We start from the raw sequence: 20301 nt of genomic DNA on the forward strand, positions 1-20301 counted from the left end.
TCACACTTCTGTCCATTCCCTCATAAACTCACTCAATTCGCAAAGAGCGAACACTTACGCTGTGCACTCTGAGAAATATAACAGTAAGCAAAATAGCCTTCGTAAATTAATATTTTTCCCGCCTTGGGATTGCATGGGCCTATAGTACCCAGTCCTATGTTATTCAGCGCATCATTATGATTAACATATTTCACTTCTTCCAAAGATGTTTCTAAAGATTGGCAGAGGCAGTGGGATGTGACCGATGCTGGTTCAAATCCTAGCTCTGCCACATAGATGTGATATTTGGCAAGTTATTTAAACTTTCTAAGCATTAGTCTAGTTGCGTGTTAAATGGGAATAATAATACCTTTCCCACAGGCCTGTTATGTTTGCTTGAGAGGGAAACGTGTGTGAATTGCAGAGAACTGTACTGGTGTATGGTGGGAACTAAAGGAAAATTAGTTTGATCCCTCTGTTTTCCTATGGCTTTCTGATCATCTTGTTATGGGTTTGTACCAGGCCTTGTGCCTCTCTGTGCCTCTATGTGCCCTTGAGTATCGTCTTGCAATCACCAGCATCAGGGAGTTGGAACTCATTCTACCAAGTAAGCCTGACTCTGACATGGTGCCTTCCATAGTTCACCTCTTCTGTACATTCAACACAGACAATGTGGAGGTTTTAAGTAAGCAAGCAGCGACTTTGTCAAAAATGTAGTTACATCACTAATAAAGGTGAGTGTTTACTGACTCGCAGTTAAGAGGGTTCCATGCATTATTCTAAGTTTTTTACCTTTGTTACCTCACTGAATTCGTTTCAGAGCTCTATGGTGAAGGTGCTAGGTTGTGCCTGATTTTACAGTTGACAAAACTGAGTAACAAAGAGAAAAAGTAAGTTGTCCAAAGGTCTGCTGCTAGAAATAGAGCAAAATAGGATTTCAGATCCCAGGCAGCCTGGCTCCAGGGGCCACCCTCTTAGTCACTGAACTATAGTGCTTCTTGCTAAGCAAGAATTTACTCTAGGATAGGGAATTTGAGTGGTATTGGGTTGCAAATAAGATCTTAAGAGATGGCAAAGTTTCCACTCAATTCATCTGATCACAAAAGGGTAAGAGTTCATCAAAAGTTGATTATGCAGGTGTTTGTAAAAAGAGAGAATGTGAGAGAGAATCCCCAGTATAGAGTGCTGCTGTTACACATAAAATTGAAGTGAGACAGCTAGTTCTTCTGTAAAAATTGGGAACTGAAACCCCATAAATACATTGCATTCATTCATTATGTACAGGGTCCTTTGCACATGGCTGGCACTGTAGTAACGACACACGGATGGCTAAGGTGAGCCCTGTCCATGAGGAACACGTGGTCTAGGAGGGGAGCAATGGCTATGTAAGGAGGTTCATGGCAACACAACTAGTGGGAGGAAGAACTGTGGACACACAAAGGTGAAGTAAGCATCGCCAAGACACTTTCCATAAAAAAAGACATAAGAAAGGAACGAATCCTCTTAGAGTTCTGGAGGCATCCTTCACGTAGGCTCTCATGAGTGTATTTTCACTAAGTCCATAACAATTGGAAGCTAATCCCTGCTGAGCCAAACTCCTCCAGGGCAGAACCTTCCTCTGCTCAGTTGGCTTCAAGTGAACCTGGGTATTCAGCACTTCTCCAGTGTCCCTCTCCCACCATCCCACTTCTGGCCCTCTTGATTCCTAAATTTCTAGGAAAATCTGCCAATAAGGTCAAATCCTTATTTGTTGTTAGTTCCTTCCAGAGACAGGGTCTCCACGATGCTATCGATTACTTCAGTGGAATCCTGCCCATGGGCTGCACAAGGAACTCCATGATACTAGTTCAATGCCTCCTCAAATGATGGGTTTTATGAGTAGTTAAGTCCTCTTAGCTTGTGTTAGAAATAGTCCACATCATTCCCAATCTCAAGGCTTGTTTCGGACAAAGGATGAAGATAAAAAACAATGAATACATAAAAGCCTTTTGTAAAAGCTCAGCCTAAAAAAGGCAGAAGAACATATAGGGGGAAAATGTCTTTTCATTTCATGCTAAGAGCCAAAGAGAAAAGCTTCTTTAGATTTCAAGAAAAAAGGAATAATATCAGTACACAAAGCAAGCTTTAAAGATGAGTTTATCATCGTGTCAGTAGAGCTTTTTAGCTTATCTTAGTTCATCAAGCTTTTTAGCTTATCTTAGTTCATCAAGTTCTTTAAGCTTTTTAGCTTATCTTAGTTCATCAAATATTTTTTTTTCTTTTTTTGATGACAGAAATCTTATTTACACTCCTGAATGTCCTATTACCCTTGACAGGTACCTAGCATTCTACCTTGCACATCTACTTATTTATGTGGGGAAAAAAGAAAAAAAAATAGACATTTGTTTATTCACCGTCCACAGACAGAATAAACTCCTAACGGAAATCATAAAATATTTGGGCAGTGAACACCTGACTGCTCTTAAATGTTCATATATTCAATTTGAGGAATTTTTTTTTGACAGGTTTGCTTAAATGCTCAAAAGAACGATTCAAAAATAAAGAGAACTCTGGGAATAATTGGGTTAGGAAGGTAATGAAAAATTGGAGACTACGATCCAGATCTTAAAAAAAGCTCTGAATGTATACTCACAAAGACTTAATGACTTTTGATAAACAGGTTAGAAATAGTGCTTTGAAAGTCCATAGAGCTGTAGCATTCGAAGGCAGGGTTTCTTACAGTATGGTCTGATACCTCTCCCTAATCAACGGAATCATGGAGGGCTTACTACAGGTACGGATTCTGAATTCACAGCGAATTCTACATTTTTAGATAATTTGCCAGTTGTTGTTAAGATAACCCAAACTAGTAACAGCATTCCAATCTGCAAAGGACACACGAGGCCCACTCTCTTTAGCATAAAGTTTGGGTTGCTTTGGTAGGTGGATGAAAGCAACAAAACACAGACGTCTGCAGGGAGAAGTGGAGACTTGAAGGGTTTGAAATGCATACTGTCCCATTTCTGAGGGAGGGCACAGATACTGCTTGATGGCACCCAAATCAGGTGTTTCTGTCTGAACCAGTCCTGCTACCCAGGCCACAGGCAACCATAAAGATTATCCAGAGAAATGATCTGCATCTGTATCTGCTGGAGATTCACTGACTAACCATATTCTCACTGCTGCTTGGGCTGGGGGTATGGGGTGGGAGGCAGATAAACGGGAAAAATCAGACAAGGCCAAGTGGCCAAGAACTGGATGGAGTCCACCCTAACTTTTACCGTGGCCATACCTGTTACTGTGGCCATATCTGAAGTTTCCAGAGCTGATAATGCTACATTCGGGCCACCATTGTTCCCTGATGATATTGCAGTTGGTATATGATGCGAAGAAATTAAACAAGGAAACGGGGTAACTTAGTATACATTATAACGTGTCAACAAGAAGACAAAGAACACTCTTGGTTTTTACTTCATTGGCAATTACTAATAGATATGAAAGTTACAGTGCCTCCTAGGAGGCAAGGTTCTTGCCAACAGAAATACAACGCTAATACAGGAGCACCTTCCAAGGGTTCATCTGAGAGTATACTGAATGGCATGAGTATTTAATGTGATTTGATAAGGCAGAACTGGTTTCTCCATGACTCACAAGTATTAAATTCTAGAATTCCTATGAGTTTGCTTGATGCATTGATAAGCAAAGGAAACCTAGGAGGGGATTTGGTGAAGCCACATGCCCTAGAAATATGACAGCTAATTTTTGACTTAAGAAGAAAACGAATGACCTCCAAAAGACATCAACAATTCTACCTCACAGATGTGCTGTGAGCTTGAAATGCTCACACATGTGATGCATCTTGAAGATGGTAAGTGGTAAAAATATTTGTATTATTATATTAATGGCTGCTACCCTTTTCTCCAAAATTGTGTAGTAGGTCGTAAAGAAATTGGCAGCTCTGCCATTCCATGCAGCCTGCTGCAGATGACGTTGCTGCCTTAATGGGACACAGCCTACAGCCTCTTTGTGAGTAAAACTCTCTTTGTTCGTGCCACTGGTGGCAGCCTTTCTGTGACAGCTGAACACGTCCCTAACCGATACTACTTGCCCTTACTCAATGCCATTCAAATACAATTTCATGTTTTGTTAGCACAGATAACATCAATAATGTCACTCTTATTGAAGGTGAAATTATTACCAACCTCACTCAGCAGATGACATTGGGGAAAAGATGCTAGAAAAGTGTCCTAAATGAAGAAGGGTCTTGGAGAATACTGGTGTTCTCTCTCATAAGCATACCCTCGCAGAGTAAACTGTGGGGCACAGGGTTCTCTCTGTTACAACATAACTTGAAGTTTAGGAGTGGTTTTCCTTATAAAGGTTTGAAAAAGTCCATGGTAGAGAAGAGTTTACTTAATCCCAGAGAGTAAAATGAAAGAAAGCTTTGGACCCACAAACTCCTAAAATCAGTAAGTAGGCCGAGACAACCATAAGGCTGTAGACACAGGCTACCTTTCATGAGAAGGGAAGAATGACTTGGAGGTTGAAAGCCAGAACCCCGGAGGAGCTAGAGCCATGGAAAATCAATCCCAGGCCTTAAGACCCAATGAAAGGACTGCCTATCTGTGCCAGCTGATCTTCAGAATTGCTATGGACCAGTGACTCATGAAAACCTCCTTCCTTTCTTTGGGAACAGAAATGTTTGTGTTTTGTTGGTTTGTTTGTTTTTTCTGTGTGTGTGTGTGTGTGTGTGTGTGTGTGTGTGTGTGTGTGTGTGTGTGTTTTCTGGTTATCATGTGCCTGTGTTGGTTGTATGCTTAATTCATAGGTCTTCATTGATAGGTCTTCAGATTGAAAGTGGAATCGAGGACCAGTGCACACAAGGAGACTCATTCACACCTGGACCTAATTTGGATAAAAATATCCTGGACTTTGAGCTGATGTTACAAGGGTTGGGTCTTTAAGAGGGAGGATTCTTGGGGTAAGGTGAGGATATTTTCCATGCAGGATGAAAGTGAATAATAGGAGGCCAGCAGACAGGCTGTGGCAGTCTAAAATATGTTCATAAATTCTCTTTTAAGCCCTTCAAAAGGTGAACCTCCATTCCCTTTTCCTTAAGCATACGCCAGACGTACTGAATGGTTTTGAAAAATACAAGAAGGTGAAAGTGATGGTGAGTCAAAAACACTCTAAAGAGCAGATATTGTAGTTCCAATGATGTTGTGATCAGGGAATAATCGATGGAAGGGGCAACTGGCCAATAGACGCTAGAATTCTATGAGTGGAAGAGATGAACATAAGGGAAGAGAAACAAAAATACTATAAAATCAGGGAGGGGGCAAAACATAAGAGACTCATAAATATGGAGAACACACTGAGGATCACTGGAGGGGTTGTGGGAGGGGGAATCGGCTAAATGGGCAAGGGGCATGAGGAATCTACTCCTGATATCCTTGTTGCACTACATGCTAACTAATGTGGAGGTAAACTTTAAAAATTAAAAATAAATAAAATAAAAAAAGAAGCTAGAATTGTACACCTATCAAAATTATCAATTCAATTTGAGAGTGGACTCAAGATATCTTCAGATGTGCAAAGACTCAGAACATTTGATTCTATTCATTCTTCATTAGGAAGTTATCTGAAGGTGTACTCCAGCAAAACAAGGAGTGAAAAAAATAAAGAAAAATTATACTTAATAATAGCCAACATTAACAGTGTTTATTTTTGTGCCAGACACTGTTATGGGTTATTTTCACATATTATTACATATTAACCACACAAGAAACTTATAAAGTACATACAATTACGATTATTATCTTCTAGAGGAGGAAATAGGGTTATAAAGAAGCCAAATAACTCATCCAACATCCAACTTACACAGTTGGTAAGTGGAACAAGTAAAGACTAAGTCCAGGCCGTCTGGCTCTAGAGTCCAGGCTTTTAAATGCTCCCTCACTCCCCAGATAGCCATCTTACCATGAAACCATGGAAACAAACGGGGACTGTAGCAGAGGAAAATCACAGGAAGGAAGCTATGAAGCAGACCTACTGAGTCACCACCTAAATGAGGCAGGAAAAGAGAAGGGTCCATAAGTGACCTCTAAGAGGTTAACAGGAAGATGTCATAAGTGGCATGATTTGAGAACAGTGAAAGAGTGCAATAAAACAAAGAAGTGCAATTAGAAAACTAAGGAGAGCGAGAAAATATCCGTAAGATGGTCTTAGTCTGAATGAGCCAAGTGAAACATGGCGTGGTTTAAAGCACTGATGGAACACAAAGAAAAAGGACCCATTTCACCTTGATCCCAGAGGTGTTCTCATTCAGCAGGTCCAAGGACTCAAGGAAAAGTGTAGTAATTCTAATGTTTGCATATTATTTAATAATCCCAATTTTAAACCATTTATTAGTTTTCAAGTTTTAGAATCAACCTTGAACAATCTAAAGAGGCTTGATTGCAGAGCATAATACCAGTGTTAACAACAATGACAAACAGAAGTCCAAAGCTGATGGGAGACCGAGAAAAAGTGCAGCAAGGTTAAGGAAGACATTTATCTTACAATGTAAGGAATGAAAAATGACAGTACAGGTAAAGGAATTAGGTCTCTATTTTAAAATTTCATCTTGTGGGGTACCTGAGTGGGTCAGTGAGTTCAGAATCCAACTCTTGATTTTGGCTCAGATTATGATCTCACTGTTCATAAGACTAAGATGAGCATTAGGTTCTGCACTGACAGAATTCTCAGAAGTCTCTCTCTCTGCCCCTATCCTGCTTGAGCATATGCTCTCTCTCTCTCTCTCTCTCTCTCTCTGTCTCTCTCAAATAACATATATTCATTCACACATGCATACATACATACATACATACATACATACATACATACACACATAAAATTATATCTTGTGATGGTTAATTTCATGTTTTAACTGGACTAAGCCACAGGGTACCCAGATATATGGTTAAACATTATTTCTAGTGAGTCTGTGAGGACATTTCTTAGTACAGTGAACATCTGTATATCAGGAGACTAAGCAAAACATATTGCCTTGACAAACACTGGGTGGCCTCAACTAATCGGTTGGAGACCTGAATGGAACAAAAGGCAGAGTAAGAGAGAATCCAATGTTGTGTATCTGAGTGTCTTCAAGCTGCGATATTGGTCTCCTGACTTCAGACTCAGACTTGGAGTGGAACATACATCATCAGCTCTCCTGATTCTTAGGCTTTTGGAGTCTGCCTGGAACTAAACTACTGGATCTCCTGGGTCTGCCCTTCTCAGCCTCCATAATCCTGTGAACCAATTCCTATTGATACTGAGTCTCTGGAGAACCCTAACTGGGACATATATGTAACTTCATCCATTATGTCTTTTTGCCCTCAGATCCAGTTCCTGCACTTCTCCTACAGACTGTGTTTCCGGGTTCCTTGCCACCTGGCTTCCAGAGGGGTTTGACCAGTGGGTGTTTGATGGGAGAAAGGGAGGAAGGTATAAGCCCAGAGGTTTTTCTCTCGCCCGCTCCACTTGCTACTGGTGATTTTATCTCCTCCAAATTCTAGCTTCTTTCCAAGAGCCTCTTTCCCCATGTTCTCAGTTCCTGCTAGGTATGGTTCTGAGTTTCTCTAGCCCTGGGGGTGGAAACAGCTTTCTGATGATACTAATTCCTGATTGCTTCGCCATCCTTTGTTTGGCTTCTGGGATTTCCCATCACGTGTGTAACTCTTTAAAATACCGATAGTGACTCACCGGCTGGCGGGACCTGACTGAAACAGTACAAAGATAGAAGTTCAGGAATATATCAGAAGGTGAGGAGAGAGAAGACAGGTGGCTTAAGCGACCTATATACCTCATGTTCACATAGGAAGTCAGTAGACGGTGCTTAAAACTGACAAATCAATAAGCAGCAGTATGCTACATTACTTATATTCATGAAGATACCTAAGAAAAGAATATAAACCTGGAACAGTTAAAAGTGTTGCCTGAAATAATGGAGGCAGTAAAGAGACCTGTGGTTGCCAGGAACTCAGGGTGGAAGGGAGAGATGAATAGTAGATGAAGCACAGGGAATATTTACGGCAGTGAAACATCTTGTAAGACAGTGAAATGCTTTGAACCATGGCATTGTGCATTTGTCAAAACTCACAGAACTGCACACCACAGTGAATGCTAAGGTAAACTTGGGACTTTCATTAAGAATAGTTTCCATTTTGGCTCATCGGTTGTAACAAATGTACTACACTGACACATGAAGTTTACAATAGGGAACATTATGTTTTTGGGGGTAGGAGGGAGAACAGGGGAACTCTGTAATTTCCAGTCTTCTTCTGTAAAGCAAAAGCTGTTTTAAAAAATAAGCTCCCTTAAGGAAAGGAAGGCAGAGAGACAGAAGAGGAGGGAAGGAAAGAGGGAGAAAGGGAGCTACTTAAAAGTCATGCAGGAAACTTAAATGTGGATTACTAAGTGAAGGGAACAATCCGAAAAAGCCATATGCTTTACGATTCCAACTATGATAACATTCTGGAAAAACAAAACAAAACAAAACGACAACAACAATGACAACAACAACGACAAGAACAACAACAACAAAAACACCTTCGGAGACAGTAAAAAGACCAGTGGCTATGAGGGTTTAGGGGGAGAGAGGAAGTGGTAATAGGTGGAGCACAGGGCACTTTAGGGTGGTGTAACTATTCTGTATGATACTGCAATAGTAGGTACATACCATTTACATTTCTCAAAACTTATGAATCTATATAACACAAAATAAACCCTAACTGTTAATGATAATGTGTCTAATGATAATATGTCAATCAATAATGGCTCATCCACCACTTATAATTAATGTATCCACATTAGTGCAAGGTACTATAGAAACTAGTGGGGGTGAGGAAACTGGATTTTTTGTGTAATTTGTCTCTAAATCTAAAATTGTTCATACAAAATGGTCCGTTTAAAAAAACCCTGATTTTAAAAAAAAAGAGAAAAGAAAACAAAAGAAAGTGTTGCCTCTGGGGAAGAGGTGTTCGTGGGGGAAACAAAGCTTTTGTTTTTTTTATTGCAAGTCCTGATCTGCAATTTGGATGTTATGGGTATTTTTTTTAACTATTTGTAGACAATACCTGGATTGAAATTTCTCAAATAAAAAAAAAATCTGTACACCTGCCAGCATAGATAACATGAAAAAGACCATATTAGCAAGTGTTGGCAAAGCTATCAAGTATTCAGAGCTCACAGACACTATGCAGGCACTACTATAGAAAGAAGTTCATGTAAATTGGTATAACCATTTTGGAAACAGTTTGGAGGAATCTTACCAAAGCTGATAAGGTGGATGACATGCGACCCAGCAAATTCCCTCCTAGATAAATAAATACTATTCTAAAACATGTTCACCAAACAACGTGTCCTATAATATTCACTGAAGTTTCATTCATAATTACCCTAAGGCATAACCTACCTAAATGTCCACCAAGAGTTGCAGAAATATTGTAAACTATTCATATAAGGAAATTCTATACACCAATGAGCATAAAGGATCTATACACACAATAACATGAATATCACTAACATAAGTTTGAGTGAAAGAAGCTAGGTGTAGGACACATAATTCCATTTCTATATAGTGCAAAAACAAGCAAAAGTTGTATATTTTGTAAGAAGTCAGAATAATTCCTGTCCCAAAGGAGAGATAGACCGTGACTGAAAGAGGCACAGGTGGTCCCTTGGGGTATTGGTACCTTGTTTAATGAGTGCAGGTTCCACAAGTATATTGAACTTAACTTCATCAAGCTGTGCTCAGAATACTTTTAATAATATATGTCCTTTTTGGGTGCCTGGGTGGCTCAGTCGTTAAGTGTCCAACTTTGGCTCAGGTCATGATCTCACGGTTTGCGAGTTCGAGCCCCACATCAGGTTGTGTGCTGACAGCTCAGAGCCTGGAGCCTGCTTCGATCCTGTGGCTTCCTATCTGGCCCTCCCCTGCTCACACGGTGTCTCTCTCTCAAAAACAAACAAACATGAAAAAAAATAATATATGTCCTTTTGAATGTATACTATACTTCAGTAATCTTATTTTCATCTGAGTGCAGACCCATAAAACACACCCTTTTTTCTCTACTGTCTCTACTAAACATTTAAAGAAATTGTACTTTAAACATAAATATATTTAAAATATGTAAAAATAAATATAAACATATAAATATATGTACTTTATACACATTTTACATAACTTATTTCAGTAGTTGGAAGAATCTCAACATTAACATTTCTATGAATACCTTTCAAAGTAAGAAAAGTTCAGTTTTGAGTCCCCTAGAATATTTATTCAAATTTGCTTGGGAGACATACTGTCCCATCTTTTCTGAGCACTGCTTTCCTTTTGGGCTCTGGATATGTCCCGCATGTTATAAATTTCAGTGTAAGGTGACATTGCCCAGACAGGGAGTGCTGACGATAAGTCATTGCTCTTGCAAAATCTGCAGCCAGGCTCAGTTTTGATCTTCTTGCCACTGGATAAATTCCATCTAGGGAAATTCTTTTATTGTTAATTTCAGCTACTGTAACTTTGACTTGCTCCCCAACCTAGAATATGTTGTTATTCCTTCTGCAGGTGGGAGTGGAAAGAGAGCTAAGTCACAGGCATTAGACCCAAATCTAAAGATGAGTGTGTCCATGCTTCAACTGTGAGGCTATCTATTCCCTATGGTAACAACGTTCTGCTATTTCAAATCTAACTACTGCACTTACTTGTCTCCTTTAACACAGGAAGTACAAAACTCACACATATTGCTTCAAATTTAGTTTTGTACATGTAAACTCACACGGATTTACAGCAAACAATAAAGAGCTTACCCAAAATGAAAATTTCGTGGTGACATTTGGCAAGTTCGTGATCGGTAACTCTTATTATTTGTATAAATTCTCAGATAATTTAATATACATAACAGTATCTTTTAAATATATTTCGGAACAAGGGACAAAAAGACCCCAAATATCTAAGGAAGTCTAGAAAACCTCCAACAGTGAAAACTACCTAATAAATCAACTTAACCTCACCACCTGCTGTCTCTTTCTTCAACTAAACCCACTCATACATTACCTTCTCATCATTTGTCTTTTGGCTTTCTCAGACCACACTCTATTTTCAAGATGTTAAACTCGCAAGTACCTCTCAGCATATATATTTATTTTCAGCCCACATGCCTCCAATTAATAGCATTTATGAAGCATTTTCTATGTGTTCACCCATTAACATCCTTTTTTAATCCTTTCAGTAGTCCAATAGTTTACTTTACTAACCACATCTGATTCTTCAGGAAGCTAAAGCACAGAGTATTTCTGTAACTTACGTACAGTTCTAATGGTTTCCAGTGGTCAATCTTTCATCCCACTGCAGGCAATGTGATCCACAGTTAGTACGCTGCTGCCTCCAATTATTAATAGGAACTCAGACACAAAGACAAATCCAGGGCACATAATACTATGAATCCTGCCCTTGCTAGCACTCTACGTCTACCCCCTAGGCTGTAATGAAAATTCTGGCTTTACTTTATTCTCTAGGACAGCCTTTACTGCTGCTACTCTTATGCAGCACACTTACGTTCTTTTATAATATAAAAATACGTGAGTGTTAGGCTTTCTATCGCTACTAGAAGGGGGTTGGAGTCAGGACTCAAAATGAACTTTGATGCAGTTTTAAAGTCTTTATTGTGGCAAACTGGGTACTGGTTTGGACTGTGGCATGAAGCATTGTCTCAGAGATTCACTAGATCATCAGACTTGATATTGAAAAACTGTTGACTCCCAAAATAGCATAAAAACCATATCTCCAGGCTTCCAGGGTGTTGACGTTAACAAAAGAAATAAAAATTTCTCACATTGTTTTGCGATTCACATGCAAACATAAGATTCCATTTCAAAAACTTTCTAACATCATGAAAATAGACAGATACTGCATATTCTCTAACACATATGTACAGTTAATACATTAAAAAGAAAAGTACAAGCAGATTTTTAAACTTAATCATATGTGCACATTAAACTGTCCCAGAACACAATTCAATTCCATGACAAACAACTGAGTTCTATTTCCCATAAGACATGACTATCAACCAAAAATATTTTAAACACACCAATAAAGCAAATTTTATATATATATCCACTAAATAATATAAATATTATATATATAAATTATATATGCACTAAAAACACTCATTTTATGAGCTCCGTGGCAATCCTTGGAACACCAAAAAACTATGAGTTCAAAATTGCTCAGATTTCTTTGTATTCAAATATGTTTCATGCATTTTTATTCAACAGTGTTCAGAACACTAGTACTATTGTTTGCACACAGCAAATCAATATGTGTCAGCCACCGGTTTAAATTATACTGGAAAAATTGTGTACTCAAACTTGGACAAAACACACAGCACAACAGTGACAATACACAACAATGAAGCTTGCTCTCCACAATTATAACATTACTGGTTCTGTAAGGAAAATTAAGTTGCTGGGTGACAAGTAGAAGGGGGATAAAAATGACATCAGGAATTCAAAAGCTTATTTGAGGTGCCAGTCACCACATATAGGCACTCAAGCATAGCAAGGTCACAAACTTCCTCCTTACTTGTGCCATATGAGATATAAAGGTACGAGAATGAATAAAGACTATGGGATTTATTTCAAAAATCTGTACAACCTAAGCGCAGACTCGTTTTAGAAGACAGTAAATGAATGCCTCACCAGAAAGGCCACCGTGTCAAGTTCCTTTTCACGGTCTGCCCAAAAGGATACATAAAATACTTTCATTTTCCTATTAATATATGAATCAACTATATTAGTTGTTTCTTCACATTTTATAAGTTGTAAAACAAAACGTCAGCAAGGTTTTGCTAAAAACTTAGCAAAAACAAAGATTTTTTTTTTAACATCCTGTTTTTTAAACTAGAAATGGCAATATTTTTTAAGGGACCAGCTAAACAACATATTGAATTCAGGATGGACATTCAGATCCAAACCGAAATCGGATAGCCCAGATAACCCAAAGCGTGAATGCAAGTTCAAGTGCAACAAAGTAACAAGGTATAGCAGGGAAAAACTAAGATTCTCAGTTAAGTTCAAATAACTGCATGGTTGTGTTTCAAAGCTGTGCTGAGCAAAGTTATCCTCCCAGCTACATCTAATTTCAAAACCCTCTGGGAAGCTACCTCGGTAAGCTATATGTTGAAATTACATTCTAATATGGTCATTGGATTCATTTTAATTATTATACATTTATATAAAATAGGGAAGTTGTACAAATATGTATCTTTCCCTCAGGGGCTAATTAGCTAAAACAGTTACTTTGGGAAGGGTGGGGGAGAAAAACCTCTGTATTTGAAATACCATTGGCCATGGAAGCTAGTAACGAAAATTTATATAAGCTTCCTATGAAACGAGTATAATTTAACCCTCTGCATCTTTTAAATAATTATTCACTTTTATTTACTTATGTGGCAGTATTTGTAACAACACATTATCATTGAGTAGTGAAAAAAAGAATATGAGGCTTACTGGGAAACTGTATATTAGGAAGCTATGCCATTTGAACTCTACAAGCCCAAGAGTCAAAATCACAACTCTCGGGGCGCCTGGGTGGCTCAGTCGGTTAAGCGTCCGACTTCGGCTCAGGTCATGATCTCACGGTCCGTGGGTTCGAGCCCCACATCGGGCTCTGTGCTGACAGCTCGGAGCCTGGAACCTGCTTCAGATTCTGTGTCTCCCTCTCTCTCTGACCCTCCCCCATTCATGCTCTGTCTCTCTCTGTCTCAAAAATAAATAAACATTAAAAGAAAATTAAAAAAAAAAATCACAACTCTCATTATTCCCCTAAAAAGCTGCCAAGCAGAGAGAAACCGTAGTATGGAAGATTTAATAGGTCATGTTTCAGCCTGGGATGGATGGTTCTATTGCAGAATACTTAAACTTGAAAGAATAATGGTACAAAATCACTCCTTGGCCCTTCTGATATCGCAGTAAAATCTGGCTGCGGCACCACTGACTAAACACCATTAAGTCTTGCTGCCACCAATAACTGAGGTCACTTGGATAATCAAGAATTCCATGCTGGGCCACAGGATATAAACACTATCATAAAAGTGAAAAGTACTCTGTGTGGCTCTCCTGTTTGATCCCTGTGGTCTTTGATTGTCAAACAAAAGACCAATACCTGCTAACATAACTGTGCATGGACATAAGATAATAAAGGAAAGTCCTGGAGCAAAACTGTTAACCAACTGCCATGATATTGATAAGAGTGATGCATGGTAATGTGGATATTTCCTGTTATCCAACAATGACAAAAACAAGTGAGGAAAATCTATTTTGCCCAAAGATAACCTCCACCAGTTATTTGGTGCCAAAAAAAAATGTACCACCGCTCTAGATCAGTAATACTTCAGAGAATTCCAACGGCTATTATGTATGCAGGTTTAGTCACCACCCTTACCCATACTCATTTACACTATGTGATTTCTATTTTAAAATAAATTATCCTGGAAAGATTCCCAGATCAGTATGTGAGATTGGTACAAGGCCAAGTCATTTCCGAGTGGATTCCATCCATGTCCATAACCAGCACCAGTTTTTTATTCATTTATTTTTTGAAATTCACTCATTGGTTTTTAATAGAAACCATGTGGTTTCTCAATGCACTTTCAATTTTACCCACTTATAAAGAATTTCCCAAGTTAATTTTACTAAACAAAACCTTCCAAGTGTCTACCATTTCCTTTAGGAGCTCAGTAAACATAAACATTACATTTCAATATAAAATCTTTAGAAACGTCTTAAGAATGTGTACACAGTTGAACTTGGAATCTTTTGGTTTGTAATCACCGAGCCCATGACATTCAAAGCCATACAAATCCTTACATTATTAACAGTGATACGCTTGAATTTCTTAGACAATATCCTTGGTCAAAGCTTTGGAATCCAGTTAAAACTCAGAAAGGTGTGGGATTGAGAATACCCACTATTGCAATTGGTATTGAGAATACCAACTATTGCAACAACTTTCCACACATATTCGATCTTCCACACATATTCCACAGAATACATGGAATATTCCACACATATTCGTCCAAAAAGAGTGGCAGTCAAAAAAGGAAAGAAAGAAAGAAAGAAAGAAAGAAAGAAAGAAAGAAAGAAAGAAAGAAAGAAAGAAAGAAAAAAAAAAAAAAAAAAAACAAAAACAAATGGGGCGGGAGGAGCCGGGAGGTGGGTGAACAGCAAGGAAATTCTAGCTTTATTACACAAGCATGGAACCAAATTCCTTTGGAGGGGGTGGGGGTGGAAGTCTAACGACTTCAGACCAACGAGGGAACAAGAGAGAACATGGATCTGCCCCTACAGTCCTGGAGACATCTCAATCTGGGGTTAGGAAGAAAGGGGACCTCCCTTGTGGTCCAGGGGTCTCCTCCCTCCGCAGACCCGGTGCTGGGAGGCAGGCGAGGGCACTGCTGCCCGGGAGTCCAAGAAGACGGCGCCGCATCCCGGGGGCGCGGGCGTGGACCATCTGGTGCTTCTTCGCCCATAAAGTGCACTAGGGGACGCGGTCCCGGCTGTCCCTGGTTCATCCCTCCAGGCACAGCCCGTCCCGGGTCTGAGAGGTCGCGCGGCGGTGGCCCACATCTCACGCCCAGGCACTGGGAAGCGGCGGAGTCTCACCACGGGTTCCAGGTTCACTCCCAGGACTTGGCGCGCCTGGCGCCGCGCTTCTGCCAGGCTGCTCTCGACCCACACGTCGCCCGCTACGCGAAAGGTGGGGAAGGTGGTCAACGTCGGGGTGGCCGCCCTCCCACTCTCCTCCAGGGTGCGGCCCCTGGAGCAGGGCCCGGGTGCCGCGGGCTTACGGGGGCTGCTGTCCTCGCGGGACGGTGGCGGCGGGGGCGGCACCTTCCTCTGGCCGACCGCCACCGTCCGGGCTCCGTGGCGCCTCCGCCTGGCAGCTGGCCGGCGCGTCTGGAGGCGGGCCTCGGGGGGCTGGTGCCGGGGGTCCGGGACCAGGGCCAGGAGGGAGGAGTAGCCGTAGACGTCCTTGCTGCGCAGGATGTGGGGGGAGAACTGGTGCTTGAGGCTGCAGAGGTAGCTCCAGAGCTCCGCGACTGAGCTCATGAACTCCGTGCTGCGGGGCAGGAATAGCTTGAAAGCGTCGATCAGCGCCTTGGTGCTGCTGGCCAGCGACAGTCGCGACGGTTGCCACCGCATGTACACCACCTTCTCCTCAGGCGCCTCCAGCGCGGCCCCTCCTGCAGCGCTAGAGGCTCCTCCGCCGGCGGCCTGGGCCAGGGCCTCCCTGGGCCAGCGCCGCCTCCTCTTCATGCTGCTCAGGATGTGAGGCCGCTAGGGGCCGCCCGCGCTTGCCAGGTCTTGTGGCCGCCGCAGGGCCCTGATGAATTTCCTACCATGAAGCCAAATCAGGAGTCAGGCTGTGAGAGTTACATCGCAGTTGCTAGGAGACCAGGCGCTTTGTGAGGTCACAATGTCTGCACATCTTATCACGGTGGGCTGCCCAAAGCTGCCTTAGGTTTGGCTCTGTTTAAGATTATGCCCTTGAGAAAGACCTGCACGTAATCTTACCTGAGAAGGCCCATAATTCTTCACGAGTTCAAGAGGGTTGTCTTAGAGGTGAATGCACGGGTGCTTCAGCCTCCAATAATTCCATCTAACATGAAATGACACTTAGCGGTGGACAGTACACACACCTTGCAATCAAACATGACTCTAAGAGGGTTTTAGCTAATAAAATGCCTTGTCATGCAACGCACTGAAAGCCAAATTGAAATAACTACTCTACCCTTTCAAAGAATACCGATGTACTGTGCCTTGCTTAGGGTTCCATACGTGTGTTGCTACAGCTCACAGTTCAGGAAGCTGTTCTTCACAGCAGCAGCAAACAGTTTGCCTAGTTAGTATCCATGCTCACTTTCATGCAGCGTAGGGAAGACCGAGTCATTGTGTGCTTAAGAGCAAAGCGTCAACGAATTCTGTGTGAGTGGCCAGTAGGGCATTCAGTGCCACTAAAACCTATTCGCTACCTACCAATTCATGATATTTCAGGTAAGTCATACACAAAGTAGTAAGAGACCGTATGGGATTCCAAGGGTAGAAAACGTGTTACACCGTCCGTGTAAGTGCTTTTGAAAGCAACCGGCATAGTCCATCCATCATCACCACATACACAATTCATTCACAAAATACTACAAAGACCACCCACCATGATCAACTGAAATCCATTTGGTATGAAAGGATGACTCCAAACTAGGTGAATCACTAAGAGTGATAAGTCATGGTAACAATCAGAAGAGAAACTTGCCAAGGTCAACGTGATACATGTGAGAGGCCTCTGTCTTTATCCAGCTCCTTTTCTTAAACACACAAACAAAACTTTCATCTACGCAGCTTAAGCTACTACTACCTCACGCTCATAAAGTGCTGAAAATGGAAAGCTATCCTCATATTCAGTAAGAGCAAACCCTGGATTTTTTTTTATTAAATGTAATTTATTTTCAAATTGGTTTCCACGCAACACTCAGTGTTCATCCCAACAGGTGCCCTCCTCAATGCCCGTCCCCCACTTTCCCCTCTCCCCAACCCCACATCAACCCTCGGTCTGTTATCAGTATTGAAGAGTCTCTTATGGTTTGCCTCCCTCCCTCTCTATAACTTTTTCCCCCCATCACCTTCCCCATGGTCTTCCGCTGAGTTTCTCTGGATCCACACATGGATGAAAACATATGGTATCTGTCTTTCTCTGCCTGCCTTATTTCACGTAGCATAATACCCCCCAGTTCCATCCACGTTGCCACAAATGGCCAGATTTCATTCTTTCTCATGGCCAAGTAGTATTCCATCGTATATACATAAACCACAACTTCTTTATCCACTTGTCAGTTGATGGACAGCTAGGCTCTTTCCATAGTTTGGCTGTTGTTGAAAGTAGTGCTATAAACATTGGGGTACATGTGCCCCTATGTGTCAGCACTCCTGTACCCCTTGGGTAAATTCCTAGCAGTGCTGTTGCTGGGTCTTCGGGTAGGTCTATTTTTAATGATTTGAGGAACCTCCACAATGTTTTCCAGAGCAGCTGCACCAGGTTGCATTCCCACCAACAATGCAAGAGGGTTCCTGTTTCTCCACATCCTCACCAGCATCTATAGTCTTCTAATTTGCTCATTGTAGGCACTCTGACTGGCATGAGGTGGTATCTCAGTGCGGTTTTGATTTGGATTTCCCTGACGGGGAGTGCTGTTGAGCATCTTTTCATGTGTCTCTTGAAAATCTGGATGTCTTTTTTAGAACAGTGTCTGTTCAAGTCTTCTGCCCGTTTCTTCACTGGATTATTTGTTTCCTGGGTGTGGAGTTGGTGAGTTCTTTTGATAGCTTTTGGATACTAGCCAATTATCGAGTATGACTTTTGCACACATCCTTTCCCATTCGGTCAGTTGCCTTTTAGTTTTGTTGATTGTTTCCTTCACTGTGGAGAAGATTTTTATTTCGATGAGGTCCAATGGTTCATTTTTGCTTTTAGTTCCCTTGCCTTCGGAGATGTGTCAACTAAGAACTTGCAGATGCTGAGGTCAGAGATGATTTTTCCTGCTTTCTCCTCCAGGGTTTGATGGTTTCCTGTCTCACATTCATGTCCTTCATCCATTGTGAGTTTATTTTTGTGAGTGGTGTAAGAAAGTGGTCTAGTTTCATTCTTCTGCATGTTGCTGTCCACTTCTCTCAGCACCATTTGTTAAAGAGACTGTCTTTTTTTTTTTCCATTGGATATTCTTTCCTGCTCTGTCAAAGGTTAGTTGGCCATAGGTATGTGGGTCCAATTCTGGGATCTCTATTCTATGCCATTAAGTCTACGTATTTGTTTCTGTGCCAATACCGTGCTGTCTTGATGGTTATAGCTTTGTGGTAGTGGCTAAAGTCTGGCATTGTGGTGCCTCTCACTTTGGTTTTCTTCTTCAGTATTACTTTGGCTATTCAGGGTTTTTTGTGTTTCCATACACATTTTATGATTGCTTGTTCCAGCTTGGAGAAGAATGCTGGTGCAATGTGATTGGGGCTGCATATAATGTGAGGACTGCCTTGGGTCATATTGACATTTCGTCAATATTTATTCTTCCAATCCACGAGCATGGGATGTTTTTCGCTTTCTCTGTATCTTCTTCAATTTCCTTCACAAGCTTTCTGTAGTTTTCAGCATACAGATCTTTTACATCTTTGGTTAGGTTTATTCCTAGGTATTTTTTGACTCTTGGAGCATTGTAAATTGGATCCGTTTCTTTATTTCTCTTTCTGTTGCTTCATTATTGGTGTATAAAACGCAACCAATTTCTGTACATTGATTTTGTACCCTGCAACATTGCTAAATTCATGTATCAGTGTTAGAGGACTTTTGGCGGAGTTTGTCCGATATTCCATGTATAGTGTCATGTCATCTGCAAAAAGTGGAAGTTTGACTTCATCTTTGCAAATGATGATACCTTCAATTTCATTTACTGTCTGATTACTGATGCTAAAACTTCCAACACTATGTTCAACAACCGGGGTGAGAGTGGACATCTCTGTCTTGTTCCTGATCTCAGGGGGAATGGTTTCACTTTTTCCCCATTGAGGACGATATTTACTGTGGGTTTCTCATAAATGGCTTTTATGATGTTTAAGGTATGTTCCTTCTATCCTAACTTTCTTGAGGGTTTGTATTAAGTAAGGAAGCTGTATTTTCTCAAATACTTTTTCTGCATCTATTGACAGTGCACTATGGTTCTTATCTTTTCTTTTATTAATGTGATGTAGCACATTGATTGATTTGTGAATATTGCACTAGCCCTGCGGGCCAGGAATGAATCCCACTTGATCGTGTTGAATAATACTCTCTATATGCTATTGAATGTGATTTGTTAGTATCTTGTTGAGAATTTTTGCACCCCTATTCATCAGGGATATTGGCCTGTAATTCTCCTTTTTTTCTGTGTTTCCCGTTTGTGAAGCAAAGTAATGCTGGCTTCATACAATGAGTCTGGAAGTTTTCCTTTCATTTCCATATTTTGGAACAGCTTGGGAAGGATAGCTATTATCTCTACTTTAAATGTCTGATAGAATTCGCCAGGAAAGCCACCTGGTCTAGGACTCTTGTTTATTGCGATATTTTTGATAACTGATTCAATTTCCTCACTAGTATGGGTCTGTACACATTTTCTATTTCTTCCGGTTTGAGTTTTGCAAGTGTGTGTGTATGGAGGCATTTGTCCATTTCTTCCAGGTTGTGCAGTTTGTTGCCATAGAAGATTTTATAGTGTTTCCTGA

General features: G+C 40.8%; 1 protein-coding gene across 1 annotated transcript in view; it reads right to left on the reverse strand.

Annotated features, from left to right (window-relative positions):
- Nucleotides 1-1040: 1040 nt before the first annotated feature.
- The window catches only part of LOC145715279 (coiled-coil domain-containing protein 71L-like), a 39878-nt gene continuing 20617 nt past the window's right edge, over nucleotides 1041-20301 (reverse strand). The window contains exons 2-3 of the mRNA XM_081794940.1: nucleotides 15633-16338; nucleotides 1041-1072 (exon numbers count right to left, since the gene is read on the reverse strand). Of these exons, the coding sequence (XP_081651066.1) occupies nucleotides 1041-1072; nucleotides 15633-16338 (738 nt within the window). The remainder of the gene's footprint in view (nucleotides 1073-15632; nucleotides 16339-20301) is intronic.

Source organism: Panthera onca (assembly GCF_046562875.1).
Source record: "Panthera onca isolate mPanOnc1 chromosome Y unlocalized genomic scaffold, mPanOnc1 haplotype 2 h2.ChrY_unloc_6, whole genome shotgun sequence".
Lineage (NCBI taxonomy): Eukaryota > Metazoa > Chordata > Mammalia > Carnivora > Felidae > Panthera > Panthera onca.